General features: G+C 45.0%; 1 protein-coding gene across 1 annotated transcript in view; it reads right to left on the reverse strand.

Moving 5' to 3' along the window:
- LOC129855060 (non-muscle caldesmon-like) overlaps positions 1 to 15,270 on the reverse strand; it is a 46,614-nt gene extending 31,344 nt beyond the window's left edge. Inside the window, exons 1-2 of the mRNA XM_055922343.1 lie at positions 14,908 to 15,270; positions 1,227 to 1,379 (exon numbers count right to left, since the gene is read on the reverse strand). Coding sequence (XP_055778318.1) covers positions 1,227 to 1,379; positions 14,908 to 14,966 — 212 coding nt within the window. The 5' untranslated portion in view covers positions 14,967 to 15,270. The remainder of the gene's footprint in view (positions 1 to 1,226; positions 1,380 to 14,907) is intronic.
- Between the last annotated feature and the right edge of the window lie 1,257 nt (positions 15,271 to 16,527).

Consider the following 16,527-nt stretch of genomic DNA (forward strand, 5'->3'; position numbering starts at 1 on the left):
GGAGAGAGCGAGAGAATAGAGTGAGAGAATGAACATGTGAGGGAGAGAAAGAGAGAGGGAGAGAGCGAGAGAATAGAGTGAGAGAATGAACATGTGAGGGAGAGAGCGAGAATAGAGTGAGAGAATGAACATGTGAGGGAGAGAAAGAGAGAGTGAGAGAGAGAGAATAGAGTGAGAGAATGAACATGTGAGGGAGAGAAAGAGAGAGGGAGAGAGCGAGAGAATAGAGTGAGAGAATGAACATGTGAGGGAGAGAAAGAGAGAGGGAGAGAGCGAGAATAGAGTGAGAGAATGAACATGTGAGGGAGAGAAAGAGAGAGGGAGAGAGAGAGAGAGAGAATAGAGTGAGAGAATGAACATGTGAGGAAGAGAAAGAGAGAGGGAGAGAGCGAGAGAGATGACCATGCGGGAGAGAAATAGAGAGAGCAGGAGAGAGAAAAGGAGGCATGTGGAGATTAGTGGCTTTTCCTTAAGGAAATATTTGTTTTTTGTAACCACACATCCTCAGGATAGTGGAGCCAACCCATAAACAACTGAATGTATAGCAAACAAGGGGAAGTAACTATTTCAGTAGAACTCCCATGGTATTATTGCATTTTAGCAGATACTCTTATCCAGAGCAACTTACATAAGCATTTAGGGTTAAGAGCCATGCTCAAGGGGCACATTGACAGATTCTTCACCTAGTCAGCTCAGGAATTGAACCACTGGCCTTTCAATTACTGGCCCAACACTCTTAACCACTACGCTACCTGTCTCCACAGCCAGGAAATCTGACAAGCAGCTCTTCATATAAATCATTATATCAGCTGCTTCAGCGCAAGACAAAACATAATAGAGAAACTGTAGTTTGGATGTGGGAGATGTGACATGAATGAGTGGGTCACAAGGTTGGGCTCCATTCAAATTGAAGGCAGTCAATTTAGGAAGTGATTTGAATTTAACATTCAGAAATGTAAATACGTTTGAAATAAATAGTTTCTACTTTTCAGTTTATTGAGAAGACATTGAAAATAAATGCAATTTTTTGGATAATTGAATTATAATTTTAGAGTGTTTCCTGAATTGACTGTCTTCAATTCGAATTGAGCCCAACCCTGGTGGGTCAGTGAGTAATGTTTGGTTGTGGGACAGGGATGATAGGAAATGAGTCATGCCTGATCTACAAGGCTCAATAACTCCATTATCATGCTTGATGAGTAATAGTATAGTACTTGGGTACTTACAGGCCGTCCTCCGCCAAGGCCCCATTGTCCAGTGAGGGGCCTCCAGGGCCCAAGGTACTGCTGCTGCCCATACTGCGGAAGGACTCCCGGGCCCTCCGCCGACGCTCTCGCTCCACCTCCTCTGCATCCTCGACGCTCCTCTGGGCGGTTATTCTGTGGGGAGAGAGACAGGGTGAAGATATATTGTTTAAAGCTACAGTCTTTGATTTGTAAAATAACAAAATGGGTCGCCTCCACTTGAGAGATGAGGCTAAGGAAGAAATATACTAAGAATTGTAATGACCATTGAACAGCTTTCAAAATCCCAGACTATAGCTTTAGAACCTTAATGAGAAATGGTTTTCACCCCCATGTGTCTTTGAGTTTTTTGTGCCTGACATGGTTGGATCCCATGAGTCATCGTCCTGGGCTCTCCCAAGAAGATGTTTCTAAACAATGGCCTGTTAATTCCTGGAGAAGGGAGAGTTCTGGGAGAGAATGCCAGGAGAACATCTGCCTCAGACCTCCTAGCATTCAGCTCGTCACGGATGAGCGATGACATCCCAACAGAACATCGGGAAGTCTACGGCATCCCCCTGTGTTTATCTCACTAGTAAACATACACACGCATGTGGTTCTACTCATGTTTGCATTTTACTGCAGCAACACATTTATCACAACAGTGTAAACCACTTTCTCCGCGGCACACCAAACCAAACTCCCCTTGGGATTCAAAAAGGGTTTAAAGTGCATCCTCACTAATGTAGACATTTAAATGTTTCCTGAAAGTGCATGACATCTAGTTTTCTGTATTTATGAAGAGTAGATTCCACAGCACTTATGGACTTGTCGGCTGTACTGTTTCTCTATTTTGTAGCGAAAGGGCCATGGTACTAGCCTCAGAGTAAATGTAGGAAGTTCAAGACATCTATTTTTCAATGTAATGAGCAGATAGTTTACAGCACGTACAGACTTGTCTGCTGTACGTCTCTGCTGTGTAACTAGTGAGGGCCATGGTATGAGCCTATAAGGGTGAATGCAGGAGAACTGCCTGGTCAATAGGTTCCATCTGTGTGTCAGGGTGTCAAATGACAACACTCATATCCATTTGGCTTCTGGGTCAATTAAGGCAGTCTCAGGTCACTAATAAGGCCCTAATGTGTCCCAGGCCCCGGGCCGTGTGTGTTACCACCACCTGAGGCCATCTGCTTCAGTGACTCTCCCTTTCACAACACCCCATATAAAGGTCCATGTAGGTGGGATGGTCCGTAAAATCACCCCCCACACCCCCACCGCTAATCACAGGGTTTTACAGACCATCCCACTTACATTGATCTTTATATGGGGTGTTGTGAACGGGAGAGGAGGGGGGTGAAAGGGTCAGAGCACAGCTGGATCTAGGTTACCCAGATACGTTCCACTATTTTCAATGTTGGTTTCCTTCACAATCAGAACTGGTTGCCAGGGGGAAATGAGCTGATAACCAAGTGCCCAACACCACTGAGTGATGGATGAACCAGGAAGTATTGTCATGGTTTCAGAAAGGCGACTTCACGGACGGGTTGAAAAACTGATGTATAACACATTTGATATGTCAATTGAGACACAAAGGATAATTTTTTACTTTGTCTCCTCAAAAATGTTGACACAACACAACCGTTGTGGAGGCAAGAACGCAGGCACACCATCCCAGTTGGTATGGTATTAGAGGACGTGGCAGACAGACTTAATAACTTCTTACCCTATCATTCTTTTTCCTTTCATTTACATTATGGGATTATCTCATTCATGGCACCAGTCAAACGTCTGACTCAGATGATGATGTCATTAATCTGTTGGTGACTGGATTATAGATGGCCTTTCTTTCTTTGTCATCCTCTTTCACTCACTGTCCAAATCTGTCCTTGTTTAAACTTAATCTAAGAGACCCATTTCTCACCCCGTTTATCTTCTGGATCTGCAACCGTGGGAGGTGGGGGGGAATAGCAGTGAGGAAAGACACGCCAAAGAATCTGGTTTACATTGGGGCTTATATTGCCTTTCCTGACAATTGTAACGACATCTAATCTCGACTTCCTCTAAATAATGTTCAAAAGCCGCAGGGCCAAAGAGCCAGATTCTGACAGTTAGACTGCTAAGTGGATTTATTTGGGGCTGTTTTGCTCCTTTGTAAATTCACACTAGAGCAAGCCTGAGCATGCCACTGTTGTCTCCACACAAAACTGAAAACAAACAGACAACTGCCTCTCCAGACCAGATGGGTCGGTGTTGTGTGTCACAGGGGAGTGTGATTAGCAGAGTTCTTGGAGTGGGAACTGCCAGAGGCTTCACCTTTCTGACCGACTTATTTACTTATCAAACCACATTTTATTTATCACATGCACCGAATACAGTGAAATGCTTACTTACACGCTCTTTCCCAACAATGCACAGTTAAATAAGAAAATGAAAAACACATGAGGAAATATACCACACAAGAATGAAGCTATATACAAGGAGTACCAATACCATATCAATGTTCAGGGGTACGAGGCATTTGAGGTAGATATGTACAGTGGCTTCAAGAAGTATTCATACCCCCCCCCCAAAAAAAAATATTGTTTTTACAAAGTGGGATTAAAATTGATTGCAATTTTTTGTCAATGATCTACACAAAATACTATGTAATGTCAAAGTGGAAGAAACATTCTAACATTTGTATAAAAATCATAAAAAATAAACTTCATATATATTCATTAGATAAGTAAGCAATATATTACAGGCACATTTGGCAGTGATTACAGCTGTGAGTTTTTCTGGGAAAGTTTCTGAGAGCTTTGCACACCTGAATTGTACAATATTTGCAAAAATTCTTCAATCTCTATCAAATTCGTTGTTGATCATTGCTAGACAGCCATTTTCAAGTCTTGACATATATTTTAAAGCTGATTTAAGTCACAACTGTAACTAGGTCAGCCAGGAACATTCAATGTCATCTTGGTAAACAACTCCACTCCAGTGTATATTTGGCTTTGTGTTTTAGGTTATTGTCCTACTGAAAGATTCATTTGTCTCCCGGTGTCTGGTGGAAAGCAGACTGAACCAGGTTTTCCTCTAGGATTTTACCTGTGTTTTATTTTTATCCACCGAAAAACACTTATGACAAGCATAACCATAGCATGATGCAGCCACCACCATGTTTGAAAATATGAAGAGGGGTACTCAGTTGTGTGTTGTTTTGGATTTACCACAAACATAATGCTTTGTATCAGGACATAAAGTACATTTCTTTTTTTGCAGGTTTACTTTAGGGCACAGGTGTCAAACTCATTCCACCGAGGGCCGAGTGTCTGCGGGTTTTCGCTCCTCCCTTGTACTTGATTGATGAATTAACATCACTAATTAGTTAGGAACTCCCCACACCTGGTTGTCTAGGGCTTTATTGAAAGGAAAAACCAAAAACCTGCAGACACTAGGCCCTCCGTGGAATGAGTTTGACACCCCTGCTTTAGGGCTTTATTATTTTGGAATATATATCCTGTACAAGCTTCCTTCTTGTCACACCCTGGTCTTAGTTATCTTTGTTTTCATTATTATTTTAGGTAGGTCAGGGTGTGACATGGGGAAGTTTGCGTGTTTTTGTATTGTCTAGGTGTCACGTTCCTGACCTGTTTTCTGTTAGTGTTGTATGTGTTAGTTGGTCAGGACGTGAGTTTGGGTGGGCAGTCTATGTTTTCTGTTTCTATGTTTGTTTAAGGGTTGCCTGGTATGGCTCTCAATTAGAGGCAGGTGTTTGGCGTTTCCTCTAATTGAGAGTCATATTAAGGTAGGTTGTTTCACATTGTTTGTTGTGGGTGGTTGTCTCCTGTGTCTGTGTATGTCGTTGCGCCACATGGGACTGTTTCGGTTTTGTTTGTTTGTTTGTTCGTTCATTCGTTTTATGTAGGCAGTTTTCGTGTTCATGCGTTCTTCGTGTTTCATGTGAGTTTGTCGTTCAGGTCTGTCTACATCGTTTATTTGTTTTGTAATTTCAAGTGTTCGTTCGTGTTTTGTTTAATTAAAAATCATGTCTTATTCAAACGCTGCGTCTTGGTTCAATCCATGCTCCTCCTCTTCGGATGAAGAGGAAAAGGAGAACCGTTACAGAACCACCCACCGATCCAGAACCAAGCAGCATGAGTTCGAGCAGTGGACATGGGAGGACGTGTTAAATGGAAAAGGTTGCTACACATGGGAGGAGATCCGAGCTGGACGAGATCGCCTTCCATGGGAACAGCTGGAGGCGATTAGGAGAGTGGAGGCAACGGGAGAGAGAGACCGGATTTATGAAGGTATGCAGCTAGCAGCTAGCACGGAAGCCCGTGAAGAAACCCCAAAAATGTATTGGGGGGACTAAGAGGTAGTGGGCCAAGGGCAGGTAGGAGACCTGCGCCCACTTCCCAGGCTAACCGTGGAGAGCGGGAGTACGGGCAGACGCCGTGTTACGCAGTAGAGCGCACGGTGTCTCCTGTACCTGTGCATAGCCTGGTGCGGGTTATTCCACCTCCCCGCACTGGTAGGGCTAGATTGGGCATTGAGCCAGGTGCCATGATGCCGGCTCAGTTCGCCTACATAGCCCGGTGCGGGTTATTCCACCTCCCCGCACTGGTCGGGTGACGGGGAGCATTCAACCAGGTAAGGTTGGGCAGGCTCAATGCTCAAGGGAGCCAGTAAGCTTGCACGGTCCGGTATTTCCGGTGCTACCTCCCCGCCCCAGCCCAGTACCACCAGTGCCTACACCACGCACCAGGCTTCCAGTGCGTTTTCAGAGCCCTGTTCCTCCTCCACGCACTCTTCCTATGGTGCGTGTCTCCAGCCCAGTGCCTCCAGTTCCGGCACCACGCACTAAGCCACCTGTGCGTCTCCAGAGCCCTGTACACACTGTTCCTTCTCCCCGTACTCGTCCTGATGTGCGTGCCCTCAGCCCGGTGCCACCAATGCCGGTACCACGCACCAGGCAAATAGTACGCTTTGAGAGTCCAGTGTGTCCTGTCCCTGCTCCCCGCACTAGCATGAAGGTGCGTGTCCTTAGCCCGGTGCCTCCAGTTCCGGTACCACGCACCAGGCCTATAGTGCGCATTGAGAGTCCAGTGTGCCTTGTTGTTGTTCCCCGCACTAGCCTGAAGGTGCTTGTCCTTAGCCCGGTGCCTCCAGTTCCGGCACCACGCACCAGATCTACAGTGCGTCTCATCCGGCCAGAGCCATCCGTCTCCCCAGTGCCATCTGAGCCATCCGTCTCCCCAGTGCCATCTGAGCCATCCGTCTGTCCAGTGCCGTCTGAGCCATCCGTCTCCCCAGCGCCGTCTGAGCCATCCGTCTGTCCCGAGCCATTAGAGCCGCCCGTCTGTCCCGAGCCATTAGAGCCGTTAGTCAGTCAGGAGCCGCTAGAGCCATTTGTCAGTCAGGATCTGCCAGAGCCGCCAGCCAGACAGGATCTGCCAGAGCCGCCAACCAGACAGGATCTGCCAGAGCCGCCAACCAGACAGGATCTGCCAGAGCCGCCAGCCAGCCATGAGCGTCCAGAGCCGTCAGCCAGCCATGAGCGTCCAGAGCCGTCAGCCAGCCATGAGCGTCCAGAGCCGTCAGCTAGTCATGAGCGTCCAGAGCTGCCATGTATCCAGAACTGCCCCTCAGTCCAGAGCTGTCTCTCTGGAGCTGCCCTTCAGTCCGGAGTTGCCCCTCTATCCTGAGCTACCTCTCTATCTTGACCTACCTCTCTGTCTTGAGCTATCTCTCTGTATTGAGCTACCTTATCCTGGTGCTGCCCCTTATTTTGAAGTTACCTATTAAGTTAAGTAGGTGTAATAGGAGGGTGGTCATTTTAAGGGGGCGTAAGCTGGGATTGACTATGGTGGGGTGGGGACCTCGCCCAGAGCCTGAGCCACCACCGTGGTCAGACGCCCACCCAGACCCTCCCCTAGACTTTTGGTGGTGCGTTCGGAGTACGCACCTTGAGGGGGGGGTTATGTCACGTTCCTGACCTGTTTTCTGTTAGTGTTGTATGTGTTAGTTGGTCAGGACGTGAGTTTGGGTGGGCAGTCTATGTTTTCTGTTTCTATGTTTGTTTAAGGGTTGCCTGGTATGGCTCTCAATTAGAGGCAGGTGTTTGGCGTTTCCTCTAATTGAGAGTCATATTAAGGTAGGTTGTTTCACATTGTTTGTTGTGGGTAGTTGTCTCCTGTGTCTGTGTATGTCGTTGCGCCACATGGGACTGTTTCAGTTTTGTTTGTTCCTTCGTTTTATGTAGGCAGTTTTCGTGTTCATGCGTTCTTCGTGTTTCATGTGAGTTCGTCGTTCAGGTCTGTCTACATCGTTTATTTGTTTTGTAATTTCAAGCGTTCATTCGTGTTTTGTTTAATTAAAAATCATGTCTTATTCAAACGCTGCGTCTTGGTTCAATCCATGCTCCTCCTCTTCGGATAAAGAGGAAAAGGAGAACCGTTACACTAGGGTGTTGTATGGTTTAGGGGGTTAAGTAGAGTAGATGGGTTAGTGTTTAGTATAGATGTCTATGGTTGCCTGAATTGGTTCTCAATCAGAGACAGCTGGTTATTGTTGTCTCTGATTGGGAGCCATATTTAAGGCAGCCATGGGCTTTAGCTGTTTTGTGGGTAATTGTCTATGTTGAACGTTTGTAGCTTGTGTGTGCACTAACGTTTGTAGCTTCACGGTCGTTTGTTGTTTTGTTTCTGTTTATGTATAGTGTTCGTTTTGTCTTCATCTCCGATAAAAGATGTCTTCATTTCCCGCTGCGCCTTGGTCCTCTCTCTCACCCACTTATTATGACGATCGTGATCGTCACGATCGTGACAACAATAACCAGCTGTCTTTGATTGAGAACCAATTCAGGCAACCATAGACTTTCCTAGACATCTATACTAAACACTAACCCATCTACTCTACTTAACCCCCTAAACCATACAACACCCTAGACAATACAAAAACACAAACTTCCCCATGTCACACCCTGACCTACCTAAAATAATAATGAAAACAAAGATAACTAAGGCCAGGGTGTGACTTCTTTTCAATTAGGTTAGTATTGTGGAGTAACTACAATATTGTTGATCCATCCTCCGTTTTCTCCTATCACAGCCATTAAACTATGTAACTGTTTTAAAGTCACCATGATGAAATCCCTGAGTTCCTTCGTCTCCGGCAACTGAGTTAGTAAGGGGGCCTGTAACTTTGTAGTGACTTGGTGTATTTATACACCATCCAAAGTGTAATTAATCACGTTGCCATGCTCAAAGGGATATCCAATATCAGTTTTTTTTTTTTTACCCATCTACCAATAGGTGCCCTTCTTTGCGAGGCATTGGAAAACCTCCCTGGTCTTTGTGATTGAATCTGAGTTTGAAATGCACTGCTGGACTGAGGGACCTTACAGATAATTGTATTGATTTATTTAGGCTTGCCATTACAAAAGGGTTGTATACTTATTGACTCAAGACATTTCAGCTTTCATTTTTAATTCATTTGTAAACATTTCTAAAAACATAATTCCACTTTGACATTATGGAGGTATTGTGTGTACGCCAGTGACACAAAATCTCAATTTAATCCATTTGAAATTCAGGATGTAACACAATAAAATGTGGAAAAAGTCAAAGGGTGTGAATACTTTCTGAAGGCTCAGTACTGGGCCATCCCCACCACCCTCAGTAGTTAAGGGCGGTGCAGTTGCCATACCAGGCGGTGATGCAGCCAGTCAAGATGCTCTCGATGGTGCAGCTGTAGAACTTCTTGAGGATCTGAGGAACCATGACAAATCTTACTTACTTAGGGATTCTATTCCTCCTAGAGCATAGGCCACCAACAAACTTAACAGAAAAAGGCCACTCCTGGGTTTCAGACTGGAGGTTCAGATATTTGGAGAAGTTTGACGGTCTAAACAGCAGTCAGGGGATCACAAGCAATAACTATGTTTCATGATAATGTACTGTATTTGGTTAGCAAAGTGCGGGTTGCAGGCAGCCTGAGTGAATTTTGCTCTGGAAGTTAATGACATGATCTACCCCAGCAATAAAGCCTTCAAATGCACTGAATGATTATGGAACAAAATGTGAACCCGTCTGGGAGTTAATTCCCCATCTATGACTCCCTTGTTAGGTTTGACACCTGGCTGTGAAAGATGATTGACTGGCCACCCGGAGATCACAAAGATCAATGGAGTACAAGAAGAGAGGTGACCTCTAACATCTCACTGTAACACACCAGGTTTCCTGCCACACTGTGAAAATTTGAGCCAAAATTATGACTGAGCCATATATTCCTTCTGTTGTGTAGTATTTACATGTATACATACACACACACACACACACACACACACACACACACACACACACACACACACACCCTTTGCTTGACCGTTGTACGTAATACTTGACTAGAGATGCATTAGGTAAGAAAGTAAGTATTTCACAGGAAACCACAGACATTATTATCTTAAAGTTAGAAAGGTTTAGAAAACTTGTTTAGCTCTTCGCTACTCGCTGAATGATTATATAATAACATGGTTTCCTTCCTCTATTAAAAGCCAAACAGACAGACACTGAAGAGAGGGTGCTGTGAAAAATGTCCAGGATGATGTCATGGTTGTCATGAAACAAGTTAGAACAGTTGCTATGTGGATGCCATTACATCAGCCAGACAAAATACTATGTTGTTGACGATACTGAGGAGATTACTTTTCCAAGAATCGGGTGAACAAGTCACTAACTGAGAGGAGCTTTTGCCAATTCACACTGCCATGACCTAACTTGAACTACAGATTAAAACCAAGTCAGCTGTAGCCTTATGTGTCTCTACTCAAACGAATGAAAGTCTACTATGAATGCCACATCATCATGACACTTTCCAGTCATTCCAAAATGGCTGGTCATTTTCAATGAAATGCAACGTGTTTATGGCAGACGTTTACACACGGCCACCTGGGGAGGATGAACTATGACCATGGAGGTGACTGCCAGGCAATCCGATTGCATTGCCATCAGAGGAGGCTGGTGAGAGGAGATATAGGAGGACGGGCTCATTGTATTGGCTGGAATTGAATAAATGGAATGGTATCAAACACATCAAACAGGAAAACCACATGTTTGACTCTTCCATTCATTCCATTCCAGCCATTACAATGAGCCTGTCCTCTTATAGCTCATCCCACTAGCCTCCTCTGGTTACCATGGACACAGGCCTGCCTGGACTCCCCCTGTAAGCCAGTAGAGTAGACAGTAATCACTAATCGCCATGTTATGGCTCTCGACTGGCCCCACGTGCATTGCGCAAATGGAGCTCAGCTCATTTACTACAGTCTGGGAACCCCAGGGCCCTTTTGGTTTGTTTACCTACGGGCTTTAGTCAAAGCTCATTACACACAGGTAACTGCCAAAATAAAGCAAAACACCAACATAAAGCTTCTTAACGCGGCATTGGTCTCAACTGATACAGCTGTTCAATGAGCAGGTCTGGTGAATCCATTTGCACTTCATCTTATCTCACTGTGTGGGATTTGATGGTTTTAAGTCCATGGTGAGACCGATAGAGATAAAACACATCCACCACTGAGTCTGTCTTATCCTATAGGATGTTAACTGACCAAGGCAGGAGAGATAACCGTCAGAAAGTCAGTCTGTCTATCACCTCTTTCCCTTCCTGCTCTAAAGAGAGGGATCTCTGGAGAGGGAAACACCTGCGTGTTTGCTTTCCCCAGCTGCCCTCCAAAAGCCGACAACCTTTGGTAAGGCACACCCGGGCAAGGGCAACGGAGAACCCTGGTCAAACATAGTTCACTATATAGGGAACAGGGTGCCATTTGGGACATAGTCAGAGTTCATTGCCCCTTCACTCAACTGGCAAATCCCACCACATTCCTCTGTCTCTTATCTCTCCCCCCTATCGTAAAACAGAGAGAACACCTAGTCCACCGAGGTCACAGGCTGAGGTGGGTGGGTCTGTAGTATTAATGTGCCTGTATTGATCAGAATCAGAATTGCCTTTATTTGTCAAGGAAATGTTAATATACCCAGAATTTATCTTTGCGAAATGGTGCTGCCTGCAACAGACAAAATATACATTTACACATAGTCTACATATAGACAATATAGACGCAGGCTATAGCAGAAAGGTGAACAGTCCAAGGTGGGGTGGGTCTGTAGTATGAGTGTGTGTGCATTAATGCAGGCTGGCTCTGCTTGACGCTTCCCTGGATGCCTTGTGAATGACATCATCACAAACCTCTGAGTGATGGAGGATCAGAGATGAGGAAGACAGAAAAGAGAAAAGCTATCTCTGTCTCGTTCTCTCTCTCACTCTCTCGCCCTCTCTTTCTCTCTCCATCTTTCTCTCACTCTCTTTCTCTCACCATGTTTATCTCTGTCTCTCTCTGTCTCTATATATGTCTCTCTCTGACTTCATTCAAAACAGATCCACCTCACATTCTTTCCTTGACCCATTCAAATGAATGGCACAACATCAGATAAAACATGTTTAGAGGCCCCGGCTTTTTCTGAGATTGTTTCCATTTTTGTTCTGTTTGTTTTTATTGGTATCGACACAGCGCTCTTGGAGGTTTTAATGTGGTTTTACTGTAAATACCTCCTCTTGGTAGAAGCTGAAGTTTGGGACAGTTTCACTGCTTAGTGTAAGGGTGCTTTTCACCAATAATAAGACTAAAATGTGAGTTTGTTTGGCTTCTAACATCAGTATTTCTGACTCACTTAATAGTAAATATGAGGCAACATAACATTTAATCAAGAGGATGAAGGATCATGAACAAACTGTAAACCATATTTTTGTTACAGTAAACAAATAATATACACTTCCAAGGGTTTGGCATTGTCATATACTTTATAATGATGGGATGGGACTCACTTGATAAAAAATCTTAGGCAACAGAACATGTAGACAAGTGTGTGAGAGGTTTGGCATTATCAGACACTAAGGTTGGGATGGAGGAGTGTCTGTCTGAAGCTGATGTCATCCATCTCTCTCCACTTTCCCAGTGGGAACATCTGTGCTGAGGATTAGCCCAAGTGTCTCGTGGGCAAACAGTTCTGATGCACCCCCCCCCCAGGCCTGGCTGTATAGTATTTATGACTGTTCCCTAAAAACATTGGATAAAGTGCCTTCTACCCACCTAACTTTCTACAGCCTCTGAGCAGCCTAAGTGCCTAAGTCTCAACTCTCATCTGTTTCATAAACCACACCTGCTCTGCTCCACCGGAAATCCTCAAGCCTGTCTTTCTTCTCCCATTGACAAAACTGGAACACTCTGAATACACAATCAAAACAAAAGGTTGAATTCCCAGTGGAGACCGAATGCTGCATCCATTTACTCTCTTTCACTTATTCTTTTGTTAATCATGACAGTTGAAGTGTCTTAAGGTCCCTTTCCCAAACAGTGTTCTGTGTTTGATCAATCAGGGAAGGCTCTGGATCGACTGATCAGCTGTTTGGTAATTAGACTGAAATGGGTCTCGATAGATGGAATCTATGCTATTTCATGTCTCTCGTATTTTAATTGTGTAATTCCCCCCCCCCTTCATGTTATAGTGATATTTCTATTGTTTTATTACCATTTTCATTATTTTATTTCACTAGTCCTGAGTTGAAGCTGGAAGCCTAAGATTTTCACTGTGCCCTGCAATCACACCTGCAACCCTGAACATGTGACTATTAAACACTCTGAATCTGAATGTTGAGTGATTCCTGGACCTGCACTGAATGGAGGCTATCGGTTTACAGACCACCTACACTTTACTTTCACTACTGGCTCTCTCCCTCAGAGTAACACTGGGGGAAAGGAAATTTAAAATAAAGGGAAATACTTAACATGCCGCCGCCACCCGTAAGCGGCCCCTTTTCACAAGGGAGTGGCCCATGTCACCCCTGACACCTTTGACACAGTTCACAGCCCCAATTTGCCTCAATTTTAGTCAGAAGTGAAAGCCTGGGGCACCAATCTCATAATCTCTCTCTCTCTCTCTCTTTCTCTCTCTCTCTCTCTCCCTCTCTCTCTCTCTCTCTCTCTCTCTCTCTCTCTCTCTCTCTCTCTCTCTCTCTCTCTCTCTCTCTCTCTCCCTATCTCTCTCTCTCTCTCTCTTTCTCTCTCTCTCTCTCTTATTCCCTATCTCTGTCCTTCTCTCTCTCTCTCTCTCTCTCTCTCTCTCCCTCTCTCTCTTTCTCTCTCTCTCTCTCCCTCTCTCTCTCTCTTTCTCTCTCTCTCTCTCTTATTCCCTATCTCTGTCCTTCTCTCTCTCTCTCTCTCTCTCTCTCTCTCTCCTTCTCCCTCCCTCCCTGTCCCCCAGAGTCTTCGAGAGGAAAAACAAACAACCAAGGAGATCTGATGTAAAGGTCTGTCTGTGGGCACAGAGGCACTGCTTCAGTCCTAGCTGACTAAACTCCACTCCATGGTGAAGGAAGTTTCTGATGAACTTCACCAACGGCGTGGAGACGAGACTAGGCTTTGTGAAATCTAGCTCTGACTACATCGATTCGCCCAAGGTCAATACTTTAAAAGAAATATATTAGGAAAAGCCCGCCTTGTACCTATGTTTGTCCTCTGAAGTTGCTTGCCTTTCTTTGTTTGCCGAAATCCATACTTTTCTATAAACGTTCATCAAATACAACCACAGACTGCCCATGTGGCCATTGAATCTCAGCAAGGAAACAGTCAGTAGTGGTATTTGATTAACTTCAGTCCCAGTCCCTGTCCAGGTTGTGTTGTCAACAGTGATAAGACCCAGGGCAGTGGACATTGAATTACCTCTCCTGTAATCATAGCAACAGGAGAAAGCCCAGGGTCTGTATACATGAAGCGACTCAGAGTAGGAGTGCTGATTTAGGATCAGGTCCCCCCTCTTAGTCATTATTATTTAGAAGGCAAAACTGTGCTGATCCTAGATCAGAACTCCTACTCTGAGAAGATTTGTGGAAGCTGCTGTGGGATCTACCTCTGACCGACATCTACAGTACACTGATCCATCTCTCTGGTGCTCAATCTGACAAACATGTTCACTTAAGAGATGCTGACTAGCCAGAACTGGGGATATATGGATACATGGTTTAGCATGGTTTAACAAAGTGGTTCCTCAATTAAAAGTTGCGTCATACCAAGGTATAGTGTACGATATGCCGTGCTATGGTGCGGCACTATACCGCAATGGACCTCAATGGACCACGGCATAACTTAAAAACGTTTAGTTGAGGAACCACTGTCGGGATAATATTCTGCATTAGATATAACAGATCAGAACATACTCTGAGCGGTTGTAGTTCTTGATGAAACATGGGTTTTAGAGAAATTGAAGCAGCAGTTTTCCGGAGCCAAGAAAGGTTTTTCTGAGTTAAATGAGGACAGGCTCCGACTCATGTCCACACGTCAACCACCAACTGAGCTGGGATTGATGACCATTCATAGATTAGATACAGTATTTTGGCCCAAATTGCCCCCTTTTTCATGTGTGTTGTGTTGTCACAGTACTTGTGTCTCACAGTCACAATAACCATTAACTTGAGTGCTGCCTTGTGCAATGTACTCTAGCAGGCTACCAACATAGTGCTGTGACTCAATTTACTAGAGTTGAGCACCTTTTTTCTCGAGCATACCTGAAAAACAGCATACTTAACTAGATTTCTCTATTCAAACTATCTATACTCCAAAAACTGTTTTCATGTTTTTACTCACTTCAAGAGGTTCTGCAAACCTTGCTTGCTGGAGTTTCTTCTCAGGACAGCATGTGACATGTCTCCTTTCTCCTCTTCTGACCCTCTTTATCAGAATCAAAATATCACAAGTGTAGCTCCTCTTCCTCCAACAGAATGACAGAACCTCTCTGTCTCTTCCAGTCCTGAGCCCAACGGCCAGTGATGAGGTTTCTATAGGACAGATCTCTGTACTCCTCTTTTGTCCCTCAGACGAGAAGGCACATAGACTTTCTGACCTAGCCACACAGACACACACTCCCAGGGCTCCCTCGTCTCTTAGATGCTGGCCCCCACGTAGCCTGTTGAAAATGTGAGGAAAGCTCAGAGCAGCACTCTCTTTCCTCTCACAGAGACAGACTTTAGTCACTGCCCCCCTCACCCTCCTCCTCTCTCCCTCTCTCCTCCTCCTCTTCCTCCCTGCTACATGTGGTTCTTATTGAGTGCTCAGACCGTAGCCCAATTTCTTTTTTTCTCCCTTTCCTGTTCTGCAGGGTCATGTGGCTTTCCCTGGGGGAGATGTAAGATGATACCCCCACCCAACGTCCTCCAATCCAGACCCCTAATACCCCCCTGTCCCTCTGTCTGTCCCCCGGGTCCATCCACTAGCTACATCTCAATCTTCAGTCAGATTAGAAAAGATGAAGAAAACAATTGAGATGTTTATGTTTGGGAACAAACAACAGTTAATGGTCCAACACATATATTGAATGCTGTTCAAACTATTCGTGTCACACTACTCACTACTCCCGTTCACACTACCTCAAATTACTAATAATCAGTAAAAAAAATATTGAGTAGGTTCAGTTTTATTTACCAATCATAAAGTAGTAAAAACATTTTGATTGAACACATTTCATTTATCAAATAGGATTTATTTAGAGGCATGTGGCATTTGGAGAAGTACTGTGTGTCACTTTGGTGGTCCTACTGTTTATGTCCCTTTCCAGCCTATGGGTCTGCTGTCTGGAAAGGGACACTCAGTGGGACTTGATGTCAGTAAGGCCAGGTAGAAGATACATGACAAAGTTCAGTTTTCTTGGAAAACTATCAGGGACTATTCTGAACATGCAACAACAGGTCATTGGGGAGTCTCCTGTGCATTCCGTGTGTGTGACAAATGACAAGCATAGCGTCAGCAGACAAGTGGTAGCATAGCGTCAGCAGACAAGTGGTAGCATAGCGTCAGTCATACACTATTCAAACTTTATAACATGATTTATAGTTCCTATATGGACTTCCCATTTTATGAGAACGTGCACTTTTTTCAGGCCCCAAAGGAAGAACGATCACAACCCACTCAACACACACAGACAAACACACTTTCCTTTTCTGTTCAGCCTCTCATGTATATCCCCCCCCCCCCCCCGCCAAAGTACACTGTCACCAGGGCGACGACATAGTTGCTGCCGCTACCATGGCGAAGCTGCCCACCACTCACGCCTCCTGTGCTGCTGAGACTCTCTCTGTGACACGTCAGACAAAGGGAGTACTCAGCCTGTCAGAGCCCGACGTAGATCGGCCCTCCCACCGTCCCACCCCCCTCATCAGGAGAAGCTGCTCACAGCAGCAGGGGAACAGCGGTGGACATGTAGAACAACCC

This window comes from Salvelinus fontinalis, chromosome 5, assembly GCF_029448725.1.
Source record: "Salvelinus fontinalis isolate EN_2023a chromosome 5, ASM2944872v1, whole genome shotgun sequence".
NCBI classification, from domain to species: Eukaryota; Metazoa; Chordata; class Actinopteri; order Salmoniformes; family Salmonidae; genus Salvelinus; species Salvelinus fontinalis.